The sequence below is a fragment of the Platichthys flesus genome, chromosome 9 (assembly GCF_949316205.1).
Source record: "Platichthys flesus chromosome 9, fPlaFle2.1, whole genome shotgun sequence".
Classification (NCBI taxonomy): Eukaryota; Metazoa; Chordata; class Actinopteri; order Pleuronectiformes; family Pleuronectidae; genus Platichthys; species Platichthys flesus.
The window spans coordinates 16,433,079-16,458,285 of NC_084953.1; the positions used below are offsets into that span (position 1 = coordinate 16,433,079).

Here is a 25,207-nt window from a genome sequence, read left to right on the forward strand (position 1 = left end):
GCGGCGATACGGACGAGGTGTTATTGCCAGTGGACATGAGAAAGAATTTTATTCACACCGTTAAACCGAGTCGGACACGTTTCTACACTCGGCCGCGTATTGCGTTCTCTCCAAGTAACCAGCGTCGACGTCGGTTTTTTTATTTCACGCCTTCCAACGTCTGGGTGCCACGAAATGTTCACGTTGTAGCTCGCTCGCTAACCGACCAGCTGGCTAACCGAGAGCAGCGCCTAGCTAGCTAGCCATCCATCACAGCCAAGCCGCCGTGAAGTGTAGAATGGGAGAAAAGCTGGAGCTCAAGCTCAAATCGCCGGTCGGAGCAGAACCCGCTGGCTACCCGTGGCCTTTACCAGTATATGTAAGTGTTACCCCTCCAGAACCCACCCGTAACCCACCCACATTTACTCTCTGTTTTGGTCTTTGTTAGCTAGCTCTTTGCTAATAGTTGCTAGCAGAGGGAGCCACGGCACGCTCGTCCGGGGAACCAGGTCATACTGGTCCAGGCGGTGACAGCCGCCGTGTTTCAGCCTGTTACACTGACATATTGAGCTCGTTTCCCAGACCAATAAGTCCCGGACATTGAAAACATACAGTGGTTGACTTATTGTATCTAAGCAAAGTAGCCACAAGTATAACAGAGCCAGACGTTAACACTCATTTACAACAAGGTGTGTTGTAACTGCAGCAACATAAACACACAACGTTCAACCCCCACCCCCCAGCCACCGTGTCCTTACATTACTTGTTCCGTATTGTGTCTCAGTTCTAAACCTTACTGTCTTTGCTGTGACACATGGTGTAAGGACACACAAGTTGTAACAATGCTGCGTTATACCGGTTTTCTATGCTTGGATCCACAACGTGATCATAGTAAACAATCGAACAACACAAAACCATATACAAATATGTACTGTTTATGTGTGTGTGTGTTCGTGTCCCTTGAAGTCAGTGCTGCACTTGTGTGGAGCATTATTGTATTCCTCGAGTGCCCTTTTTAGTTTTTTTTCTTTTTTTTTTATCTCTTGACATCTCTACGACTGAGACCAGCTGGGTATGTTTGGTAGTTTGAACTCTCAAACCTCCACCGAGCCCCTGATCGGTCTGTGCACGAGCCAGTTATAGTCACACTGGTCTAATTAGGGACTTATTTTCTCCTCTAGTTGTGTTTCCATGCAGCAGGCTGTCAGCTCCTCGGTGTCTGGTTGCAGTTGACTCATTGGAGATCAGCGGAAAAGGAAGCGGTGGCAGGCACTGTGGTGCTTTTTAGTCTAAACAGAGCTTCTCCTTTATAGTAATTGCGGTGAGACAGACAGCACAGACTGAATTTCTCAGAATGTTTGTGAGGTCTTTCATACATCTCCTCTCCACCCACGCAAACTTATCTGGTGGTGTAGTTACTTCATTTCCACCATCTAGTGTGTAAATCCCATTATTCCAGTAATGGTACCAGAATGGTTTCAAGTCATTGAGTCAGAGTTAGAAGTTCCTCTCCGCTTTGGCTAGCAGAGTTCACTCTCCCGGTACATCACGCCAGAGTGTGATATTTGTAGCCTCGCCCATTTCCTTATGTTATGGTTGCGTGAAGATAAACGTAAGAACAAATATGTGTGGAATTTAATAAACTTTTGACTTGCATGATCTCTTTTATACTGGGCCATGTGCTGAATTAGAAACAGCTGATGGGATTGCATGTGGAGCTCTGCAATATGGAGCTTATTTATGCCCAGCTCTCCTCCTGTTTTCAAAGGGGAAAGACTTCCTCTCTTCGTCCCTCCTCTCATGTCCATATGGTCAGCTCTACAGGGAGGAGGGTGGAAGTGACTGCTCCTTTTCAACAATGCTATAATAAAATAAAAATAATTCACAAACGCTTGCCAGAGGGTGGCCTTTAAGGGATAGTTCACCCAGAAATGATCTGTTATCTGAAGTGTTTGGGTCCACAAAACCCTTTTGGGGTTTCAGGGGTTAACAGTGTAGCTGACTAGTGACCTATCTTCAGATGTACTAAACAACAGAAAATACCCCAAAATGCCTCCATTCTGCCTCCATGACATTGTGATGTCATCCAAGTGTCCAGAAGCCGCAAGATTCCGATTCGACTCAAAACTAGCTCCTTTCTTTATTTACTTCTATCTGTAAATATGATTGTTCAATCATTTTATTCTTGAAAATTTATTTTTTTTACACATTATTCTAAGAGTGTTGTCCATTTAAACTGCTCGATTCAAGAGAATGGGAAAAACTATGTTAGTTTGAAGACGCAAGATTCTACTTGACTCAAAACTAGGTTATTTCCACCATGTTTCAAGCCTAAACGTCCACCAGAAGTGGCTAAGCTGGAGGACGTTAGCAATGCACCTCATCAGTAGTGATTAGCTAAAAATGTAGTTTCCTTCGAAATTGAAAGTCGTGGCGTCAGGACACTTAGTTGACTCCACAGGAGCAGTATGGAGGCTTGTTGTGGTTTTTCTGCTGTTTTATTACATCTGAATATGGAGGACTTGACTTCAATTGTTTTGGATTCTGCTCTAACAAAGTTTACCCACGAGACTCCAGAAGTGTTTTGTGGAGTCATATTTGTGAATTTCCATTTTTGGGGGGAACTATCTCTTTCAATGTGTTTTTCCAGTCATGTTTCATGATCAGTTGCTAGCCTCGTTGAACCGCCCCCTGGCAGCAACAGATCCCACTCCGTGTAGATTCATACTTCTCTCCCACAGAGTATTAAGATTGCTTATCTCACCAACAGAGCATGGACAATGTGCTGTCTGTGTTTTGACACACACACAACATGGATATTGTACCGGCTGTTGGAGAATAAGGCAGGCTGTCAGAACCCAGCCCATGCAAATAGGCTTTCTTTCTCTTTGGTTTTGTGTTTCGTCTGTTTCACCCCGTCTCACTAAGTGACCACATCTGTGCATCTATAAATGCTTCCATATGAAGTACACCTCTGGTGTGGTGCAGCCCTTTGTCCATTTGGTTGTGGGTGTGGGCATTAACCAGCCCTACATAGCATTTCAAACGCACACCACTGCTAGATAAGTGCTGCGGAGTGTGTTTGGGTTTGATCCTTACCTGTGGACATCACATATTATTTAAAGGCTGCACTTACTGTAGTAAAATCGGAGGCTTAACATGTATAATAACATTTAGTATGCTGTGGTTGCCGCACTGAAATGTGAAAAACCATAATAATGGCTGTCCTGTCAGTGTGGCTAGTGAAGTGATTTTATTGTACAGTGTTTCTAAAGGCCTAATTATAGTCCTGCGACTGCAACCTCGGAAGGCCACGCAGCTGCATCGACTGATCCGTTTTGGTTTATGCTTCCTAAACGTGTTGTGCGTGTTGCAACGCAATTCACCGCCAGAACACTAGGCGGAGTAACTTTTTTTTCGAAAACAAAACACACAAAGAAGAGACGTCTTCTTCTTCGTCGAATGTTTATTTACATCGCCACTCCGGCTCCTCATAGCCTATTTCTGGCGGACAAATCGGCCAGTCAGTGACGGGTTATATAAGTGGTCATACTTTCGGATCTCTTCTGCCAAGTGCTCTTCTATTTGGTCCATATTCGTTCTTCTAAATCTTCCGTGATTTCCGCGTATTGTGGGGCATGAAACCGGAAACTAGACTCCGGACAGGATGTAGTCAGCCGACCAATCACAAGCCTTGCGGGCTGCGTGAGGCTCGCGTCGTTTTGTCGTATAGTTAGAAAAATTGGCGGACGCACGCAAGCCACCAGAGGGCTCGAAAGGGGCGTGTTGCGTGTCTTGCGTGCATGCGTGCGTCCATGCAACACAAGTATAATTTGGCCTTAAGTTGGAGCCAGGCAGCCTGCCAATGTAGGTCAGCTGTGTTGCAGTCTCTGTGTCATCATCATGTGACCTGCTGTGCTCATCTGTCAAGTGACATCCCCCACGGAGCAATATGTTTGTGACCATCTGATGATGGACACAAAATAATTTTCCACATATCTTTGCTTAAAAGTCAGAAAGAAAAACAAGCCCAAGTAATTTGTTTCATATAGCGATTCACTGTGTGAGCTGTATTTCATGGTAGGAGTTGTACAAGTGTAGGAGTGGCACGCCTGCCTTAGTCATTTGTTCTCGAGGGCTGATGAGGTATACAGTACGTACTGGAGCAGTGCGTGGTGTAAAACCCCAGACAACCACGACACAGAGCACTGATGTAAGGAGGGACTGAATGTGGTTTCCATGGGAGGAGTCACAAGTGCATCAGTCGTACGCGTAGCAGGCAGAGAGGAGAGTCTCCAGTTTTTTGTGTGTGACGCTCTCTTTCAAATCGTGTTTATTTTTAGCAACAGCCCTGTGCTGGTGTTGCTGTGTGCCGTCTTTGTGCGAGCAGGTGACCCCCCCCCCCCTTCAACATCTCACTGTCTTCAATACACTCGCACACATCGAACACCTTCCCTCTCTAGTATGACAGTGTTTTAAATCTGTTGTGCCTGCTGTTTGTTCAAGAAGATTTGTAGCTCCTTCCGTTTATTAGCAGCACTGCTAGCTTTAGGCTTGATAATGAAGTTAGAACCGGAACTCTGTGCTGACTGAAATAGTACACGATTTCCTGTGTTGTCATACATCTTTGAGCGTGTGTGCGCATTCATGTTTGAGCTTTGGCGGAAGTTTGCAGAGTAGTGGCGGGCAGTGTTGAGCGGGAAGCTGCGAGGCTGTGAGCTCTGAGCCGTTAGCTGGGGCTGCTGTGCCAGTCCTCTAACAGCTGACAAATGCCAGACCCCCTCCCCCCCACCACCACCACTCTTTCCAGCTCTTCTCACTTTCACTTTCTTTCCTTTTACCCTCTTTTTCTTTTACCCTCTGATTTCTCCTCCTCCCTTTCATTTCCCCATTTCTTCCCCTCCACCAGAGGCTCTCCTTGGCACTGCACTGAGGAAGGAGACTGAAAGTGGGTCAGTGGGTCAGCTCCGGCAACAGGCTCAGGCTGGCTGCACTCTGGGTGTAACTTGAGCCCTATTACTGCCACAGAATTGTGCATTCCAGCTAATATTTGTAACTATAGGTTCCCTACTTGTGATCAATAAAATGTATATTATCTAATTTTATGAAGATTTATCTAGACTTTAGTGACTTTTAAACCAGTGTAACTTAAAATGGTTTCCTCAGAAAGGGTTTAAATTGGTATGGGTCTTGAATTTCACCTGCGCTACTCCAGGTGAAATTTAGTTTAATTAAGATTTACAAAGGTTTAACCTCAGATACATGGTGTCTGCATTGAAAACTACTGCAAAAAGTGATTTGGATTATGAGTTGCTCTATAATTTGTGTCCAAGGCAATTTTTTCAAAGAAAAAAATAAATATTATTTAACACTGCTTGAGCTCAAGTTTGCATTAATGGCAAAGGGAAGAAAGTATATACCACCCTTGTCTAAGCCCTCATACAGTTTTTGTACAATGTTTTTATATCTTTTAGCTTCTCTGTAAAAGGTCTGGGCCAAGTTGTCTGGACATTTTCTCGACTTTGTGTCTCATAAAGCCACTTTTAAACCATGCTGACTATTTTTGACAAAGCCATTAAATTAAGGCTAATCCGAATGACGTGACAACACTGAACATACATGCTTGTGTAATAGTGTGTTGTAATCGCTGACAGAGTTTCTGAGCAGTTGTGTGTGCAGTAGATATTATGTCTGTCAGATGTTGATGCAGTGAGAGGATGAACAGCTATTTGTGGGCGTTGCATTGTTGTAATGTGTAGCTTCAATTAAGTCATTTCAGTGTGCCTGTATATTTTTTTTTCTTCACCAGCCCGGGACCCTCCCATTTTTTATTTGATGATTGGTGATCAGTGTTTTATGAAAATTTACAATGAAACTGTTGCATGATAAGTTTAAGTCGGCAAACAAGGGAAACAAAAGAAATCTGGAGTCAGGAGTCTAGTCAGTGTCTTGCAAAAGAGTGTGAGCAAAAGACTTCACATCAATAATTGTTTATTTGCATGAAGATGGAAATGGGTTTGGAAGGGATTTCAAAGAGTTTGAATATTCATCAGTCAACAAACTCTATAAATGGACATGAATCCCAGCTAAGATGACTCTAAGGGCACAAAACAGAATGATCAGAAATGTAAAAATGGAGCCCAGAGTATCAGCTAAGGCTTAATGATTGCAGCTGGTTAATATCTCATGGTTATATAATGGTAAATCGTTGTTCGTGGTTTCATTAAGTAACGTGTCCATGGAAGGACATTACTGTGGAAGCTGCTTCTCTCCTAAAAACTGCACATGCATGCCTTAAGTTTGCCAAAGAAATTCCACAGTGCTCCCGCGAGAATGTTTTCCAGGCTGATGAAACTAAGGTTGAATTGTTTTGGAGGAGCACTCCGAACTACACATGTTGTAAACAGGCAACCGCATACCAGCGTGAAAACATCATTCCAGAGAGGAGATTGGGTGGAGATAGAATCATGATTAAGGGTTGCTCTGCTGCCTCCAGGCCTGAAGGACTCAACAACATGGAGGGGAATTCAATTCCCAGGTTTAGCAAGGTATTTTACAGGATAATGTCATAGTGGCAATTTGCCAGGTGACGCTTGGTAGAAGCTAGGTGACTGAAGTAAATAGAGAATGACTTGTGGAATTGACTGAGCTGAGGCAGTTCTTTTTGGACAATGGTCAGAATGTCTCCTCAAGAATATTCCATTCATATTCTCATTTACATGTAGAGGGCATCGTCTACATGTAAATGAGTCTAATCACGGCGTCAAGAAGTTGCTTACTGACATATATGTTACATATATGCTGTAAAACTCATAGGACTTTAATGCTATTTAAGACCTATACATGTCTACATAATGCGACTAAGATTGGAATACTCCACCTCTTAAGTTGATTATTACTTTAATCTGGTTAATATCTGAAGACTGGTGACTATGTTAAAAATATCCACTGTGCAATTAATACTCAGCCAATAGAAGCTTGTTAAAGTGTATTGCTGTTATTGAGATTCTGTGTTTTCTGTATTGTGCCACCTGGCCTGTAGATTTCTTTCGATAATTCAAGGGAATTGTTGAACAGACTGTTTTATGCTTTCTACACCCACCTGCTACTTTATTAAGTAAATTTTAAAGGTTCAATGTGTAGATTTTAGTGACATCTATTGGTGAAGTTGCATGCTGCAGATGAACGACCCACACCTCACCCTCTCCTCCCCTCCCAAACATGAAAGGGAACCTGTTATAGCCTTCAGTTGTCATAAAACTCAAAAGGTTTGTCCAGTTTGGGCTACTGTAAAAAAAACATGGCAGCCTCCATAGAGAAGACCCGCTCCACATGTTTGTTTTTTTAGATATTAAGTGTCCATTCTAGGTAAAGACACAACAGTTCATAGATAATAGATGTAACACACAAGTGAAAGATTATTTTATAATTAATTTCTGACAATAGATCCCTTTCACCTAAATCTTACACACTGAACTTGTAAACCAGTGCAGTAAAAAATCAAAATTCAATTTCAGCTTCTGGCAATGACCATAATTTGTAGTTGTTTTGAATTTGATGATAATGGTGTCCCTCTTTTCTGTTTTCAGGATAAACATCATGATGCTGCTCATGAAATCATTGAGACCATACGGTTAGTATATCTAGTCTCTGACTCATGTACTCTGTGCCCACATTCACATGTACTGTAAGTGAAAGTGACAAGTACATGATGAACTTATGGTATAATGTGTGTACTTTCTGTAGGTGGGTGTGTGAGGAGATCCCAGACCTCAAACTGGCAATGGAAAATTATGTTCTCATTGACTACGACACAAAATGGTGAGCCGCGGGTAACGTGACAATGACCATAATGCACTTTATATTATGATTAAATGTTTTTGTGAAATCACGCCTGAAAATATGTTGTATTGGCAAGTTAGATTTGATCTTATACAAAATGATTTCATTTAATTTTGTGTCTTATGATTTTCACAGCTTCGAGAGTATGCAGAGACTGTGCGACAAGTACAACAGGGCCATCGACAGCATTCATCAGCTAGTGAGTCTATTTGTGTGAAGGGTTTTCAGTGTTGTGTAGCTTATATGAAACTTAAAACACTAAAAGGGGAAAATACTATATCTGTCTACATTGAACTCTGGCCATTTGTGACTTAAATTTATGACACATGCCATCCTGTACAGTATGTATACAGGAATTTAGGGATTTAGGGTATAGTTGTTAATCAAGATTTTCATCAGAGCAGATGATCTCTGGTATATTGAAATAGGTGTCCAGACAAAACATTCATCGAATTTATCTTTTTTTTTTCAGAGAGCATCCTGTGTAAAGTTTTTCCTTTTATCTTCTCCAATAGTGGTTGAAATGAATGCTGATTTAGGCGTATGTTTGAAAGCCAATTGTATGTTAATGCATAAGCAAAATGCATCCATGACTTACTTGCAATGTTTTTGTTTGTGAATAAGTATAGTAATGAATGTGAATCCCTCCTTATAGTGGAAGGGGACCACCCAGCCCATGAAGCTGAACAAGCGTCCATCCAACGGACTGCTAAGACACATCTTACAGCAGGTGTACAACCACTCAGTGACTGACCCGGAGAAGCTGAACAACTATGAGCCTTTCTCCCCTGAGGTGTACGGAGAGACGTCTTTTGACCTGGTGGCTCAGATCATTGACGAGATGGAAATGATGGAAGATGACACCTTTGTTGACCTCGGAAGTGGTTAGTCTGCTGTTATTTTGGGACACCCAGGTTTCGGGAGAATACGGTTTCGTGGAGTGGATAAAAAAAGACACCACAAGGTGTTGATTCTTTAAAAAGACAAGATGGGTAAAGTTGCAAGAATTGGTCAGGATGTTGGTGTTGACAGGCTGGTTATATAACTTTAGTATAAGATAAGAATCTATAACTTTTAAATTGTTTCGTGTTTGCAGGAGTAGGACAGGTAGTGCTGCAGGTTGCAGCAGCAACTAACTGTAAACACTACTATGGAGTGGAGAAAGCAGACATTCCAGCCACCTATGCAGAGGTAACTACGTTTAAAACTCAAAGGACCAGATGGTATTGCAGAAAGGAAGCAGAGAACATGAGACTTAAGCTGAATTCATTCTAAAAACACCACTCTGACAAAAATACATTCCTTAGTCGTTGTAGTAGAAATGATGTGTTGACGCAGTGCAATTACATCTGCAGAAAGATTTGGCAAATTAACAGCATGGTCTGACAAATAGTCTTTCCACTGTGGGACATCTTTGTCTGCTCAGCCTTCGTACAGGTTTCAACCTTAGTTTTCTTTTAATTTCTTTTGGCAACACACCCATGCCACTTTGGAATAAACATGTCTAAGAAGAGCCCGGCTGCAAACTAGTACAAGGACCTCTCTTAGTCTAAATGTGTCTATGTGCAAGAAGTCTCACTTCAATTAAACTAAACGGCTGCAAATACAACTTAAAAGCTCAGCATTAGTTTTGATTGTAAAACCCTCTAAATCTCTGGATAAGTACATCGTCCTTCTCTCTTGCAATCACCTCTAGTACACACACAGCACTTTATTTTTTTATTACTTGTATTATCATATGTTAAATTCTTTCTTTTAGTCCATGGATAAAGAATTTAAAAAGTGGATGAAATGGTATGGGAAGAAACATGGGGAATACACAGTAAGTTGACTCAATGTCGCGTTTACACACTTATACTCACCAAATATTTCATAGTAGGTAAGAAGGTATTCAGCATCTTTACCATAAGTCTTTTTTTTCAGCTGGAGAGAGGGGATTTTCTCTCTGAGGAATGGAAAGAAAGAATTGCCAACACAAGGTGGTAATCCAATCTTTGTCACAGGAACGGTCTGATGGACACAATCTCCATACATTTCACACCATTAAACATTTAACTAAGTTTAGACTGATACATGGAATTAGGAAATGCTGTCCATGGTATGATTGGAAAACTTTTTAAACTAAAAAAGTTTGTTCAATGGCAAAAAGTATTTAGAATATTTTGATGTTTGGTATTAAGTCTCTAGCACCATGTTAAGTGAACAAGTTCAACTCGGGTCACCCAGATAAAGATCATTCTGTGCAGCACTCCCATTACAAATGTTTACAAGAAATGTAATTAACTTTTTTGTCCCATGGCGATGTGGCTACAACATCTTCCTCTTTCAAAATGTACTATTTGCTTGGTGAACAAATGTTTTACTGTTGACTGTAGATCTTTAACATATCCCTTTTGTCTGTTTTGCAGTATTATTTTTGTGAATAACTTTGCCTTTGGTCCAGAGGTAGATCACCAGCTGAAGGAGCGCTTTGCAAACATGAAGGAAGGTTAGTATTTTGAAGCTAAACACTGAATTATGATTGTGGTTACTCCTTGTGGATTATAGCCATGGGTTATTTAGATGAGCTTCAAAACAGCAGCATTATATCAAGTTCAAAGTTCGAGGAAAAAAAAAAAACTTTTCTTTTTAAGAAGTAACAATATTTGACTGCACAGTGTCAAAAATTTACTACAATGGAAATAAATCTTTATTTTTTTTTCTGCTTTTTATTTCGCAGGTGGAAAAATAGTTTCCTCCAAACCTTTTGCACCTTTAAATTTTAGAATAAACAGTCGAAACTTGAGTGGTAAGTATTGCGATCGGTTAAAAAAAATCAGATTTGATTGTTTAAGGCTTCTTTTGTATAGTATATAACGTGTATGCATTTCTGTCTGTATTGCAGATATTGGCACAATAATGCGTGTGGTGGAGCTTTCTCCACTGAGGGGCTCTGTGTCCTGGACTGGCAAACCAGTTTCCTATTACTTGCACACCATAGACCGCACCATAGTAAGTCCTAAAACTTTTTTTCATCACTGCTCGTGTAACTGGTGATTAGAGGTGGACACAAATGCAGAGACTAGAACTACTAGCAGAAAAAATGTTGTGTATAATAAAACACTACAATGCACCAATACATAATAGATTAGACACCAACAGTAACCTCAGCTCAAGAGGCAGGCTTCCGTAACAGCAGCTGTTATTTTCTTAATGAGTCAGTCTCAGGAGTTATCAATCTGAGGAGAGAACACAAAGGGTTATGCATGGTGAAACAAGCCAATATATAATACTGAAGTGTGTGTGTCACTCTGGCAGTAGGTTAAAGTAATACCCGGTAACCAGTGGGAAGCCCAGTGAGACAGCTGCAAGGCTGCCTAAAAGGTGCTTGTAACAAAACACATGTGTTGATGTGTTTTGTGTTACCACTTGACATAGACAGCTGTACAATCTGTACTCGCTCTTTATAATAGTGTCTGTGGTGGAACTTCTTGAAATGCAACTGAAGCAGTAACAGTGTCACAGTAGGGATGTGGCTGTACTTTTTGTCCCTCAGAGAATGGCATTTGCTCAAACTGAACATAGTTAGGCCACATGCAGACTTGCACAGACTGGTCTATCAGAATATGCAGCCCACTCATTCACTTCAATGAGGCCATTCTGGCAGTGCAGCAGGGTGGCCACAAAATGCAGCGTTATTCCAAGGAAAGTTCAACCACGTCACAACTTGAATGCCACAATGCAATGTTTTGTGGCAAGACCCTGTGGTAGCAGTTCAAATACACAGAAGCATTAATTTGTAGTGTTTTTGTTTGTTGCAAGAATCATCTTTACACTGTTTATCTTTATTTCCACAGTTTTATTGTCGAAGTAAAGGAGAAAATGGTTTGCACTGTGATAACCGTTTGTATTTCATGGGTCACCAGTACCTAAAGCAACACATCAGCGCAGCCTTTAAACACAAGGCTGAAATTGTCACCACCATTTTGATAAAATGTCACTTTTGAGTCTTTTGTGTTGTGTGGACAGTGAAAAAGCTGCCAAAATTTATTAAATTCAAAATCACGTCACAGGTAAATTGCATCCTTTAGTTTAAAAATAGTCCTGAATTAGTTTGACTTTACACATTCATTTTAAATTTAATGGGAGAGATATTAAGTAAAAGAATATAATATTTGTTTGCTTTGTGATTAAACAAAGATTATTGTAGTTAAAGGGACATTTGAAATCAGGTTCCAGACAAAAGAATAATCAGTATGTATAAGTGTTAACACCATGATTAGTTGAACTTGGGTGGAATAATCACTAAAAATAATATCTAAAAGTTTTCTATAATTATATCAATAGACATAACTAACCCTAACCCAAATATCTAATCTTCTTCTCGTTTTTTTCAGCTTGAAAACTATTTTCATACTCTCAAAAATCCTAAACTCAGGGTAAGTCTTGCTCTTCCTCCTCAGTTTAAACACAGTGTTCCTCAATGTATGTATTAAAATGAAAACAACTAAAATGGTTCATCTTGTATCAGGAGGAGCAAGAGGTTGCTCGGCGACGTCAGCAGAAAGACACAAAGGACAATAAAAGCAATAGTACCACGCCCACAAAACCGAAAGAACAAAACAAGGTAGGACATGATTTACACAACATGTTTTCAATTTTGCTCTATTATGAGTAATTTAACACCTCTGTCTGTTTAACTCTGCAAGGAGAGGTTCCTGTCCTCTTTGTGTAAATATGTGTGTGATTATACGTTCTACAGCAACAGGACTCCTGTGGGGAGGAAGAGCGTCCTAGCCTGGTGACAGTGGTCAAGCCCCCCGCCAAACCCAGGAGAACCCGGCTCTTGTCCAAAGGTCGAAAGTTGAACAACAAGAAGCGTGGCCGACCCAAGAAAGCTGCCCCGGCTGCCGAGAAGAAAAACAAGAAGAATCAGAGCGCGCTGGACTTGCTGCACGCCAAGACCCTTTCTGCAGCACCCCCCCAGGGTCAGAGCTCACACACATTCACACATAATGAGATATGCCTCTTATCACAGAAGAGACAAAAGTCCTCTTAACCACATCACTGTCTCATTTGACTTAAACTTCAACATGCTTACTGTGTGTGCAGATGCATACCGGCCACCTCAGAGTCCCTTCTATCAGCTACCTCCCAAGGTCCAGCACTATCCCTCTAGTCAACTGCTGCTGAGCCCGACTCCACCTGGTCTGCAACAACTGCTAGGTAAGCCTACGAATATGCACCAGACCTTGATCAACTCTATGTCAACTAAATGCAGTCTGTGAAATCCATTTGATTAACATTGAACCGTTAAAACAACTTGGAAAAGGGGATCTGTTTATGATAAGTTAACACAACAGTTTACAGTCTACTCGCTTACAAATGATTTCAGAGGTGAGTTACAAAGCCTAGTGAGATAAAACTCGTTACCTTGACTGAATCAAAAATACTTTAAGAATATGTACACAATAATCCATTTTTTATTAAAATATTCCCCATTGAAATGAATGTTTTAGGTGGGAATCAGAAAAAGTCATTTATGTACACTTGCACTTTCCTATGGGGATTGCAACAATAATCCATCCTTATACGTCCTGCACATGTTGGCAGTTGCAGTATTTTTTTAAATGCTAACAGCTGCTATCAAAGACAGCCAGGTCAGCAGTGTTTGTCATTCATTATCCATGTTGCATTCACTGTTGGTAGTCGAGGCTGATTCCTTTTGTTTCGTTCCTGAAAGGATCATAAAATAGTAGTGTTATGTATCAGGGAAAGATAAGGATTGACTGATAAGACCCATTCAGGAAGAAATCGTGGGTGTCTGCTTCACCTTCTCTAAAGGTGTCTGTTTCTGCCCCACCTGACTGAAAAACAATCCCAGAGTATTCATAAATAGTAGAGTGGATGTCAGCTGTAAATGTAGAAAACATTAGAAACATCACTCTAGATGTGGCTTTCTGTCTAACTAATGATGTATTTGTGTTTTCTCGTTTCTCCCCATGTGTCTTGAATCCTTTTCGCAGATAACATCAAAGTTCAGTACATCCAGTTTATGGCCTACATGAAGACTCCTCAGTACCGCACCAACCTGCAGCAGCTTTTAGAACAGGAGAAGGTATTAAGATTTGTCATTACATACGCTACAGATTGGCTACTCCTGCAATTTTTATTAAATATATTCTAGGTTTCATGTAGTCAAGAACATTTTATATATCTGCAAGAGTAAAATTGCTGATTGCTCTGCTTTGGTCCATCCACTTAACTGTATTCTTGTTTATGTCTCTGCAGCAAAAACACAGGGATCTATCGGGACAGGCAGAGCAACTCCACTCTGTCTGTCACTCTCACAAGGACAGAATCAAAGGTCTCTTTCAGACTAAACTAGATGAGGTAGGAACTACGACTGTGTTGTCCTTTTAACACAACATTCCTATAAACTATCTTATACCGACATCCAGGAATTTGCACTTGTTTTCTTTCTCCTGTCAAGTCCTTGATCCATCCTAACGTTCTTTTATTATAAAACAATTCCGTCCAATGATACACAGAAGCATTAATGCCCAAATTCTATCATTACATAATAATGACATTACTTTGGTTACAGTGATCATACCCTGAATACACTTAGCAGGCTGATAACAAAAGCATCAGCAAAGTTGTTGCTGTGTCGTCCCTATGTGAAAAGCAAATTGCGGGTGAAGTCTGTACCCAATTCTCTGGACCTTACGGGCAGGTCTTGTCTGAAAAAAGCTTATGTGTGTGTCTGTGCTGTGATTGTATGAGCAGCTGGGAGTGAAAGCCCTGACTGCGGAAGACCTGCTGCAGGCCCAGAAGGAGATATCGGCTCACAACCGTCAGCTGAAAGAGCAGACCAAACAGCTTGAGAGAGACATGGCCTTACTGAGAGACCACAGCCTGCTACTGGTGAGACCTCAGAGCCTTTTAGTGTTGTAACCCAAACCTAGTTGTTCCAGCATCATCTCCAGTAATTCAGACCTGAAACCATTCCTGCTCTAGGTTTTACGATTATGGCCGGCATTATTAATGATTACTTTTCCTTGAGTATTCTTGAAAAGCAAATAAATAACTGCAGATTTGTTTGTTTTTTCAGTTGAAATCTCGATGTGAGGAGCTGAATCTGGATTGGGGCTCTTTGTGTTTAGAGAGTCTGTTGAAGGAGAAGCAAGCACTGCGCAGACAAATATCTGAGAAACAGAGACACTGTCTGGAGCTGCAGGTACAAAGTCTACCTCCTGAGTCTGTCAGATCTCTTTCAAAATGCTTGAATTTCTCTTTTATTCTACTGTAATACTCCACATTTGCGGTTTTCTCTTTTATCCCCTCCCTCCTTCAACTGTCGCTCTGTCTCTTCAGAGATATTTATGGGCATTAAGCTTATCACCTGAGAGAGAAATGAATTGAAGATTTATTGAATCACTTTTTTTCCTAGACATGTCAAAATCATCACTGGATACCTGTTTTCCTGTGTAATGGCTCCCCCTGGTGTGTGTTTGTAGATCAGCATTGTGGAGCTTGAGAAAAGTCAGAGGCAACAGGAGCTGCTCCAGCTCAAGTCGTACAGCCCCTGTGATGGCTCCCCATACAGGAAGAGCCTGGAATCACGCTCTTCCACAGACTTGGACTCCTCAAAGCTCGGCCTGTCCTCTGGCCCAGCCCTCAATGGTGTCAGCCCAGAGCTTTCAATTAATGGCAGCAGCTCATGTTTCGACCGCGCCAGCTCAAAGGGAGAGCTTCTTTCGCGCTACCTGCCCATCTCTCCCGAACACGAGATCGTACCCGCTGCCCCTGACGCTCGGCAGAGGCAGCAAAGCTCCTTTCACACTCTTCCTGACTACACACGCTTCTCCCCGGCCAAGATTGCCTTGCGGCGGCACCTTAACCAGGACCCCACAGCCTCAATATACCTAAGAGGTCCGGGTCTGACCATGCACAGGTTGGTAGGCGCTAGAATCTCCCAGTTCTCAAAGGTCTTCAAGTTTCTCCCTAAAGAAACAAATTGCTAACTAGTGGAAGTAAAACTTACCCATTTGTGTATTGTTTGAATTTTTTCCAGGGAATTTGTTGGTGTTAACTCACCACTTGGAGCCAAACAGAACTGCCTCTCTCCCAATGCATTGGATACACAGAAGAGTTCAGACAGGGTAAACATTGATCTCTCTTTTACTGTCCGTTCAATTTCCTAACTTCCCTGTGATCTTCAGTTCTCTCACCGTCAACACATTTTCCCTTGGTCTCTTTTTAAAGGGTTGTAAAGAGAGGAGTCCATCTGTTCAGGTTGATAACAGCATCACAAGCCTTCCAATTAGCATCCCCCTGAGCACTGTCCACCCAAGTAAACTACCTGTCAGCATTCCACTGGCCAGCGTGGTGCTACCCAGCCGAGTTGAGAGACTGGTGAGTACCCTCACGACAGTTTCACCTTGGCACAGTCACCATTTTTTTGTTATCTCTATTAATTAATGAGCTTGAAAATGACTGAAAGTGTTCGTGTTCAATTTTTTTGTCGTGGGACAAAGGTTTTGACAGGACCCCCTCTCGTACCTTAGTTTTGGCCACTAACATTGGTGCCCTGCTGTAGGTATAATGATATGAAATTAGATTGATGTACACACATGGTTTGTACGAACAGCTATTTACTCACATTTTACATGGTTTTTACTTATGATTTCATGTCATAATCTATTTTTTGGGTCCATAATTTTTAGAGAAGCACTCCCAGTCCCGTCTCCCAGTCAGGCCAGACTAATGGTAAGGATTACCTCTTTACAACTCAATGTTTTCATACATTCACACTTGATAATAATGACTAAGATATTATTAATTCCTTCTGTTCTGCATTTGATAACTGCCTTTCTTCTCCCCCTGTGTATCTTAATCCATTTCTTAGGATATTCTTCCAGCTCAGGGATGATGAATGGAGTTCCCCACCCTGAGGACCATAATGGTGCTTCTTCATCACCTCTTCCACACAGCAATGCTTCTCTGACGGGATCCATAGGTCGAGGAGGTCCCATCCAAAGCCCCCCACTCAGTACTGGAGGGGTTCTCCAATATGCAGACGGACCACCAAGGATTCTTCCAGAAGACGGACAAGACCGCCAGGGAGGTGAATCTGACACTGAGCCCCAGGATAGTGAACTGCGGAGGAGAATCTTCTTCTCCTCGTCCTCCTCATCCACGTCTTCCACTTCGTCAGGCAGTGGAGGCAGCATGGCCGGAGGATCACGCCTCCATCATCACACTGGCAACTCAGCCAAGCAGGGATACCACAGTAACCATGGAAACCACCATCACCAGTCGCCTGGCACACAGTACACACAAAACCCAACACATATGCTGTCGTCACATTCCTCTCACGGCCTCGGCTCTCAGGAGGGACGCAAGCGTGGGAGACGAAAACGCAGCTCTGCGGGGCCTGTGACGGCCAGCGGATCCCCAAAGAGGAGGTCGTTCCCTGGTCTCAGCTCCAACAACCACTCCTCAGGATCACCACTCAATATTAACACCATGGTGAGTCACCAGAGGCATTTGAGATTGAAACCAGCAGGGAGCAATATGAAACTATTTGTGCCGATTTATATATTAGGATTCTATAAAGTTGTATAATGATGACAATAATACTATCAGTCATAGTCACTAATATAAGGCAGGTGGTTATTCTCAACCTATTTTCATCCATGAGTGTCATCTAGGTGTGATCATCATGTCCTCATCCCAACAGGTCAACAACATCAACCAGCCTCTGGAGATCTCTGCCATCTCCTCACCAGAACAATCAAGCCGTAGCCCCAGTGGGCCTGACATGGACCAGCCTCCCATCTTGAAGAGAGAGCGGCCCTTGGAGCTCAATGGCACAAGTCGTTACTCCTCGCCCCCCAGCTCAGATGACGATGACTCAGGATACCCAGCTGACAGCTCTAGTTCTCGGTAATAGTCATTGTGATAATAACAGTATACCTGCTGAGCTTGCCTTGTTGTGAGGTTTCATCTATAGCTGCAGGATATTTGCCTCTGCTCCAAAGTTTTATTAGTTGTTGTGTCATATCCAGATGCCAACTGCAACATGTCCCATTACTTTTATTGCAAATCGATTATCTAATTTGATGTTTTAATAAAATAATATGACTTTGTGTCATTTGATTGCATCAAATCTTGCAGTTTTTATTATGTTCACACACATTTTGAAGCCTCCTGTGACTGAGTTTGTCTTTGTCCTCCAGAATTGAAAGAAAAATTGCTACTATATCCTTGGAGAGCAGGGATGGACCAAGTAGATTAGGGGATAATGAAAGAGGTATGCTGATGAAAATGTTTGAATTCACGTTAAAATAAAAGCTTCTTGATGTCAACTGTTCTTTTTATCTTCCACCACCAGGCAGAAAATCTGGTAGCAGCAGTGGAAACAGCACAGGTAGTGATGGCTCCTCTTCATCCTCCTTGTCCTCTACCAGCAAATGGAAATCGACTTTTTCACCTATATCAGACCTAAAGCAACCCAACTCTGACCTTAGACAGGGGGGCTCCCCTTTCGGCATGGGGGGGTCAAGCCGGGGGACAGACTCAGATTCTGACCACAAACAACAACATCAGCAAGTGAGAAAAGGGAGTGACGGAGAGTCGTCCAGCTACATGACCCCCAATCCCTTCCTCAGTCAGGAGGCAGGGACCCGAAGTGGAGGCAGCGGAGCTCAAGGAGGTGGCAGCTCAGAACAGCGCCAGGCCATCCAGAAGCAGAAGACCCCCCGTGACTGGGATCTGAAGACGAGCAGCAGCAGCCCGGCCAGTCAGAACCTCTTCATCTCTGCAGCTGCTAACAGTGGAGGGGGAATTCTGAGTGGGAAGGTGGGCGGCAGCCCTGTAGCAGTTTCCTCAACCACGGGGTCGTCTGTGGGACAGTACCTGGGGTCTCAGTTCCCGCTTGGCGGGGCATCAGTGTTACAATCCTTGTTCGGGGCCCAGACTGGCGGGTCAACAGTGTCTGGGACCGCGCGGCTCATCAATGGACACTCTGCCATGGGAAGCTTCTCCAGTGCAGGGCTGGCAGGGGGAGCGGCTGGAGGTGAGCATCGCTGATTAAATTATAACGTATAGTTTTGTCTATGTATTGTTGATCAGTCAGAGTGAGGGTCAACTTTATTAACCAGGGGTCAACTTGATTAGTCTGAGGTCACAGACCTGGTAAGTGGAGGCCTACTGCTGCTGTCGTTATGTCGGACTCAGTCTGACAGTTTGATTGAGTCTGTGCTGCTTTGCTTTGACATGGACTGGCTGCTTGAGTGCTGCAATTGGAAACACCCATGGAAAATGTTGCACTTTGTCAAATTGAAGTTGAAATCTGTAATTGGCCATGAATCATAACATGTTTTACCCAAGTCATACTTTACTCCTTTGTCATTTTCTATGGGTGTTTCTCTAGGAGTTGTATGTCAGAGTCAGTTCACCTGTAAGTTAAAATATACCCAGAAAATCTACACTGTTGTGATTAAGTTTGATAAGATCCTTAATTGGCCCTCTGGATTTGGTTTTTCCGACCACAGCCCCAGTGGACTGACTCAGTTTGCTTTGTGTGTGCTTGTCTAAAGACTCACTTGGCGCTATGCACAACCTGGCTCAGCCCTGCTTCTCTCTTTGTCCCCCCCTCCTTCTCGCTCTCTTTGCTACTATTATCTGCCCCCCACTCCCCACTCCCCACTCTCCACTCTCTCGCCCTGCCTTCCCCCCTCCATTTTCTACTGTATGATTTGCAGGTATATTTCACCACGTGCTTCCAACAATGTCCTCCCATCAGTTTGGGGCAGCGCTGCCCGCTTCTGGAGGCCTCAGCTCTCTGCTCAGTCTCTCCTCCTCTTCCTCTACCTCCTCCCAAACCCAGCAGCACACCTCCCCCCAGCCACTCTCCACACGCCTGACATCCTTGTCTTCACCTCTCCCGCTCTCACAGGCTCAGCACGGCCGCACTCAGTCAGTGCTGCACAGCCCCTCTCCTCCCACGCTTTCCCTGCCCCCTCCACCGCCCCTGCACAGCGTCCCCTCCTCCTCAGCACCCATGCACTCTGATGCCCCACCATCGTCCCGGTCAGACCCCCTCTACTCCTCCCGTCTATCCCATTCTTCTCTCCATCACCAGAGATCACAGTCATCCCTCTCTCACTCCATCTCCTCCTCCACCTCTGCTTCTGTCTCTGCTGCCGCCGCCGCTGCCTCCCTCTCCTCTTCCTCCCTGTCCACCTCGTCCTCGTCTCGTCCATTCACAGTGCACTACTCCCCTCGGCTGCCCCCTCCACCGCCAGCCACAAGCTCAGGTGGTGGCGGAAGCATGTGGAGGACTCAGGGTATGCATGTAAACTACATCACCTCCCAGCTCCCCGGCTCCCGACCTAGATAGGGTTTTGGGGAGGGAAGGGGAGGTGGGAGAATGCAGAGGGGGGAGGGAAAGGGGCAAACAGAAGGTGGAGAGAGGCAGAGAAAGAGAGAGACTGGTAGGGAGTGAGAGACAGGATACCTGTTTTTCCCGTGATCCTACAAGCTGTTGTTCTGATTGAACAAGGTAAGACAGATCTAAGGTTTAAAAAATGTGTTGAACAATCAAAGAACAAAAGTTGGTAAACCACAAATGAAATATGTTAGTTCAAATTAAAATGAACAAGTTATATTAACCCAACTTATTATTATGAACAAATTAGGGATGCAAAGATGGAGAACTTCACCCAGTGGATAATAAACTTGTGTTGGATCAGTTTTCATAATGACATAAAAGGACTATTAGAAGTTTGAAGCTGTCAGTGTGAAGATTGAGCTCTGCCCCGCTTGCTCGTTTTAATTATCATTTAACTCAAAATGCTGATCATCCATGACAATAAAATCTCCTCTCATCATTCGATAAGACTCTGTCTAACTCCAGTATCAGACTCGATATTGATCATTTGTGACGTTAGCGCCACCACTGATACAAATAAATGAGCCAAAGTCTTGTGTCTATAAAAAGAAAATAAACTGTGTACAACCGACAACCACGGCAACTCTAGAACAAATTAAATACATTTTTCTAACACTGTTTTTATGTGTGTGCTGGGTGGTCCATTAGGATTTTGACAGTGTCATGATTTGGTTCTGTTGTAACTCATTTGTTTTTTTACTCTGCTCCACCAGGTAACTGATGAAAACTACCTCAACAAAAAATGAACTATGCAAATGTCCTTGTGCGGACCAAGGCACTCTCCTCACTCACTGGTGCTTCAAATTATCTGCACTACCCAACAGCCTGCAAGACCGGCCTCTTAAGTGGGATCTCTGATACACATTCTCACACACACACACACACACACTAACCACCACCACCACCACCACTATGGTTAGCTTGAGCAGAATTCATTGGTACTGGTCATGTAAATGTGAGTGTTGTTGGCAGATTATGGTGGTTTGAGCTCAGTACTGGCTGCTGCCCAGCACTGACTGACCTGAATGATTCATTTGTTTAACCTTAAAGCCCTCAACCTTATGATAGGTTGTCATTTATTTGTCCAAGTCACGACTATAGCAACTAGTGTTCGGCTAAATAATCAGTTCTGATCGATTTCATGTAACAATTAACAACCGATAAAAGCACACAGTCCAACTTTCTAGCGCTGAATCTAATCTGGTGTCATCCTCTGTCCAAATTTCAATTTGTGTGTGTGCACACATTAAAACAAACACAGGCCAGTTCACTGAACTCTGCTCACATGTCATGCAGCCTTTCCTCTCTGCATGCATGCTCTATTGCTTGTTTTCTTCCTTCAGTAAAATTCAGTGTTTGTTGAAGCATATTTGACGAACTGAGGAACTTTATATTTCGGTCTAACTTCACACTGGATGGTAAGATAGTTACTCGTGTAGCAAAAACACTCTGGCTGGATTATTGACACCCCATAAACTCTGATTATGTGAATGATTTTCTCTATTTTTTTTCTATTCACTTTAAGGTCTGCCAAACCATTTAATTCACATTGTTAGTAATGGAAACTGTTTCAGTGTTTTATCTTCTAACATCAGATATTTAACATATCAATGAAAGTTTCTCTAGTGACAATAATCAGGTGCATTTCACATTCTCTAACGGACACATGAAGAGTTTGAGGGAACATCTGTGTGTAAATGAACCTTTCACAGAAAATGATCTGACGTCAAACTCACTTTTGGTGAATTATTTCCAGGGGTGAAAACAACACTGAGTCGGTCTCATTACCACAGTACATTTTAATGCTTTTTTTAATAAGACCAATGGAATTTGATTTAATGAGATGGTGCTCTGTGTTTTTTGTGTATTGTCAGCCACACTTATGGAATCCCAGGTCAGGGGGGCGTGGCTGCAAGTAAAACTGAATCCAGGTGTAAAAGATAAAATAGTAAAACCACAGACGATTGAACTTATTGTATTTGTGAATATTTCCTCCTCTGGTCAGTTTGATAAGTCACACTAATCTGTGGAACCACAGCAGGAATTTTTTAACTTTTCTCATCCTAAACTTATTCATATTTATCTCTGCTGTCGCAGGTTTAAGCAAAATGTTGGTTTATACATTTTACAACACACAAAAGACAGATACACACTCGCGCAAGCAAACCCTCACACACTGGGAAACACATAACCACAACAAACTACTGGACTCTTTTCACACCTTTTTGTTTGTTTTTTATTGTGTAATTTGTTATTTTTGTAAACAATGTTTGTACTGTGAACGTGATACATGCTCCAGCTGTATAGTTGTGTATAATTTAGATGATTATATTTATGCCATCAGTCTCTTCTTTTGCCTTGGTATTTGTTTCTCTTTATTTTTTCTTTAATCCTGAATTGTGTCGACAGTGTAGAATGCAATAGTGTGTGTACTTGACTCAGTCTGAAAACCATGGTGCTAAATTTGGACTGTGCCTGATTTTATTTATTTTCTATTAATGAAAACATAAAAATAATTCGAACACTTGGTGCTGTACACAGGGACATTTATAAAAGCCTTTTTTTAGGCATTTCCTTTTCTCCTATTTAATGTGCTTTTGTCTTTGAACGCCTCGTGTACAAGTGTAGACGCCATCTTGAGATGGATACTGTGTAAACAGGGGCCTCTCTTCATGTTACTCACACAGCTGTTTTAACATGTGTCCGGCCAATTTCTCAATAGTAAGTCACATATCTGTAGGTTAACTAGACACACTGATTTTGTACATACGTTTTTCTTTTTTTTATCCCCTTGTTTGTCTCCAGCATAAAACAGAAAGCTATATAAGATAAGTCTCTATATACAGTCTATATGTATAAATGAGTAAATATATATATAAGTGAATAGGGGTATTTTGGTGCTGGCATTGCAACCCCTTAAATATAACCTGTTAAACAGGAGGCTTGAAGCCGGGGAAGAGCGAAGCTTTGCCATTGCACAACCTTAATGGAGGGCGTCTTAAAAACACACGCCAGAGAACTAGAAAATCACAAACTGTGTAATCAACACACAAAGGTGCTTTGACTGGAACATAACTAGATTCCAGCTCTAGAACTGTTATCTTGATTTTTACCAGAAGTTTTCATGTCTGTTTTTATTTCCTTTTTTATATATATATATATATATATATATATATACCAATCCAGATTCTGCAGGAAAAATGGTGCTTCTGTTTCCAGACAATGAAATCTTTACTGGTGCTTAAAGTGACTGTCTTACTGACAAGGCCCTCCCATATAGTGTAAGCATACTGTGAGACATGCTGATGTAAAACACTTGTGTTAGCGTGTGTGTGAGCAGCAAAGCTTCTTTTTCTGATAGTGGGATACACTTACGCTCATTGTGTGTGGTTTTCTGTTCCCACTTGATGGTGCATATCTAAGGGAGCTTAGACTAATAATAATCAAAGCTTTATAGTAAACTCCTGTCCTGTGCACTCACTGCGCGAGCACGAGCGTGTTTTCAGAGAGACGTTTTAGAACATAACTAGAGACAATAGAGTCCGTTTGTTACCAGCACTGAGAACTCATTTGTAATTATTGTCTGACGCTATGATTTTTCATATTCTTGATGTTTGATACGATTACAATTTCATGTTCTGCTTCTAACTGTGTCTTCAGATTCCTGTCGGTTTTTTAATACTACTTGTCAGAACAGACAGCACGGTGCTCTCCTTCACTTAAAACAAGGAAACTGCAGCTATTCATACGAAAACATTGCTCGTCCCCTGTTGTGCTGCAGGGTTTCATGGGTAACGATAGTCAACACGAGCTCGCCTGGCGGCTTTCTGGATAATACAGTCTAACCTAGAGACGTTTCTCTCACGTCGAGTGGGGGGGGTGGGTTGTGATGTGTGTGACGGTGAGAATAGTTCATGGACACACTTATTTTACACAGATTTGAACCCGCCTCTTGTATAATCACTGAAAGGGGTGAGGTGATGTGATCGAAGTCCTTTGGTGCATGAGCATGATTGGACCTTAAAGCCTAGATGCAGTTCTCCAGCTTCATCCCCCTCCTGGGACATGAACGCACGATAACCTTGGAGAGCTGTAGAGCCGAGGCTGTTTACTCTAAATCCTGCCAAAGGTCTGAAACTCAGGAACTTCCCAGGATGCTTGTAATGATTCAAAAGATTTAAACTACAGCACGCCACAAGCTTATTCACCATCTCGTGGCGTGATTAAGTCCCTCAGTACTCTTCCCCCAAACTCAGGACCAGGACAAGCTCCTCATTAAGTGTATGTCGGGGTAACAATTAAGTCAGGTCTCCTCAGATTTATTCTCACTGTCACAGACATGCAGCCTCTCCGCTGAAACGCAGCTTTAATTGGCTTTAGAGAGTCGTTCAGATCTGGAGAAACTGTGACTTTCAGCCACGACTTTCAGCATCTTCCTCATCTCACAAAGCCTCTGTCTGATATGTGTCTCTAAAGAAGGAGGTCCACCGTCCTCTGTTGAGTTGAACTGATGTTAAAAGAGCCGAGCGTGAACCGCAGTCTGTGTATCGTGAACCGCAGTCCGTGTATCGTGATCTCTGATTGGTGAAGCCAGGGCAGGTTTGAGGTGCAATAACGGCAAACCTATTTCCCAAAAGGCCCCGGGTTTTCATGGAAAACTTGTTACTGTTCGATGTCGGTGCTTTTATCCTAAGATGTTATATTGAAACAAATGGAATTAATGGGTTTTTTTCTGCGTTTTATGATTATTAATAAAAATGTTTCTTAAAATATTTGAATTCATTTTGTTGTGCTGTGGCTTTTATGTGTGATTCTGTTTTCCCTCATGTATGATGTGTTCACTTAGCAGTAATAGCACCACAATAGCATTAGACAATGGCAATAGACAAATAAACAAAAAAAATCTTTGCACATTCAAAACAATGTAATGTCACTTCCTCGCTGGTG

The 25,207-nt window shown here is 42.4% G+C and overlaps 1 protein-coding gene across 2 annotated transcripts; it reads left to right on the top strand.

Annotated features, from left to right (window-relative positions):
* dot1l (DOT1-like histone H3K79 methyltransferase) lies at positions 1-25,042 on the top strand. Of its 2 annotated transcripts, XM_062394798.1 has the most exons (29): positions 1-358; positions 7,569-7,612; positions 7,726-7,800; positions 7,957-8,020; positions 8,477-8,705; positions 8,918-9,012; positions 9,581-9,643; positions 9,745-9,800; positions 10,230-10,309; positions 10,541-10,609; positions 10,706-10,812; positions 12,198-12,239; positions 12,332-12,427; positions 12,563-12,788; positions 12,913-13,026; positions 13,827-13,918; positions 14,092-14,193; positions 14,590-14,727; positions 14,915-15,040; positions 15,321-15,757; positions 15,878-15,965; positions 16,069-16,218; positions 16,530-16,572; positions 16,712-17,334; positions 17,546-17,751; positions 18,045-18,118; positions 18,200-18,883; positions 19,572-20,371; positions 20,974-25,042. In XM_062394798.1, the coding sequence occupies exons 1-28, from the start codon at positions 278-280 to the stop codon at positions 20,207-20,209; spliced, it is 4,842 nt and encodes a 1,613-aa protein (XP_062250782.1). In that variant the 5' UTR covers positions 1-277; the 3' UTR covers positions 20,210-20,371; positions 20,974-25,042. The 2 variants fall into 2 exon arrangements, with proteins under 2 accessions (XP_062250782.1, XP_062250784.1); XM_062394800.1 differs by lacking the exon at positions 19,572-20,371.
* The last annotated feature ends 165 nt before the right edge of the window (positions 25,043-25,207 follow it).

Coding starts and splice junctions, on each gene's coding strand:
- dot1l (XM_062394798.1), top strand. CDS start 278: ATGGGAGAAAAGCTGGAGCTCAAGCTCAAATCGCCGGTCGGAGCAGAA. Junction 8,021..8,476: donor TCGACAGCATTCATCAGCTA/GTGAGTCTATTT, acceptor CCCTCCTTATAG/TGGAAGGGGACCACCCAGCC. Junction 13,919..14,091: donor AGCTTTTAGAACAGGAGAAG/GTATTAAGATTT, acceptor ATGTCTCTGCAG/CAAAAACACAGGGATCTATC.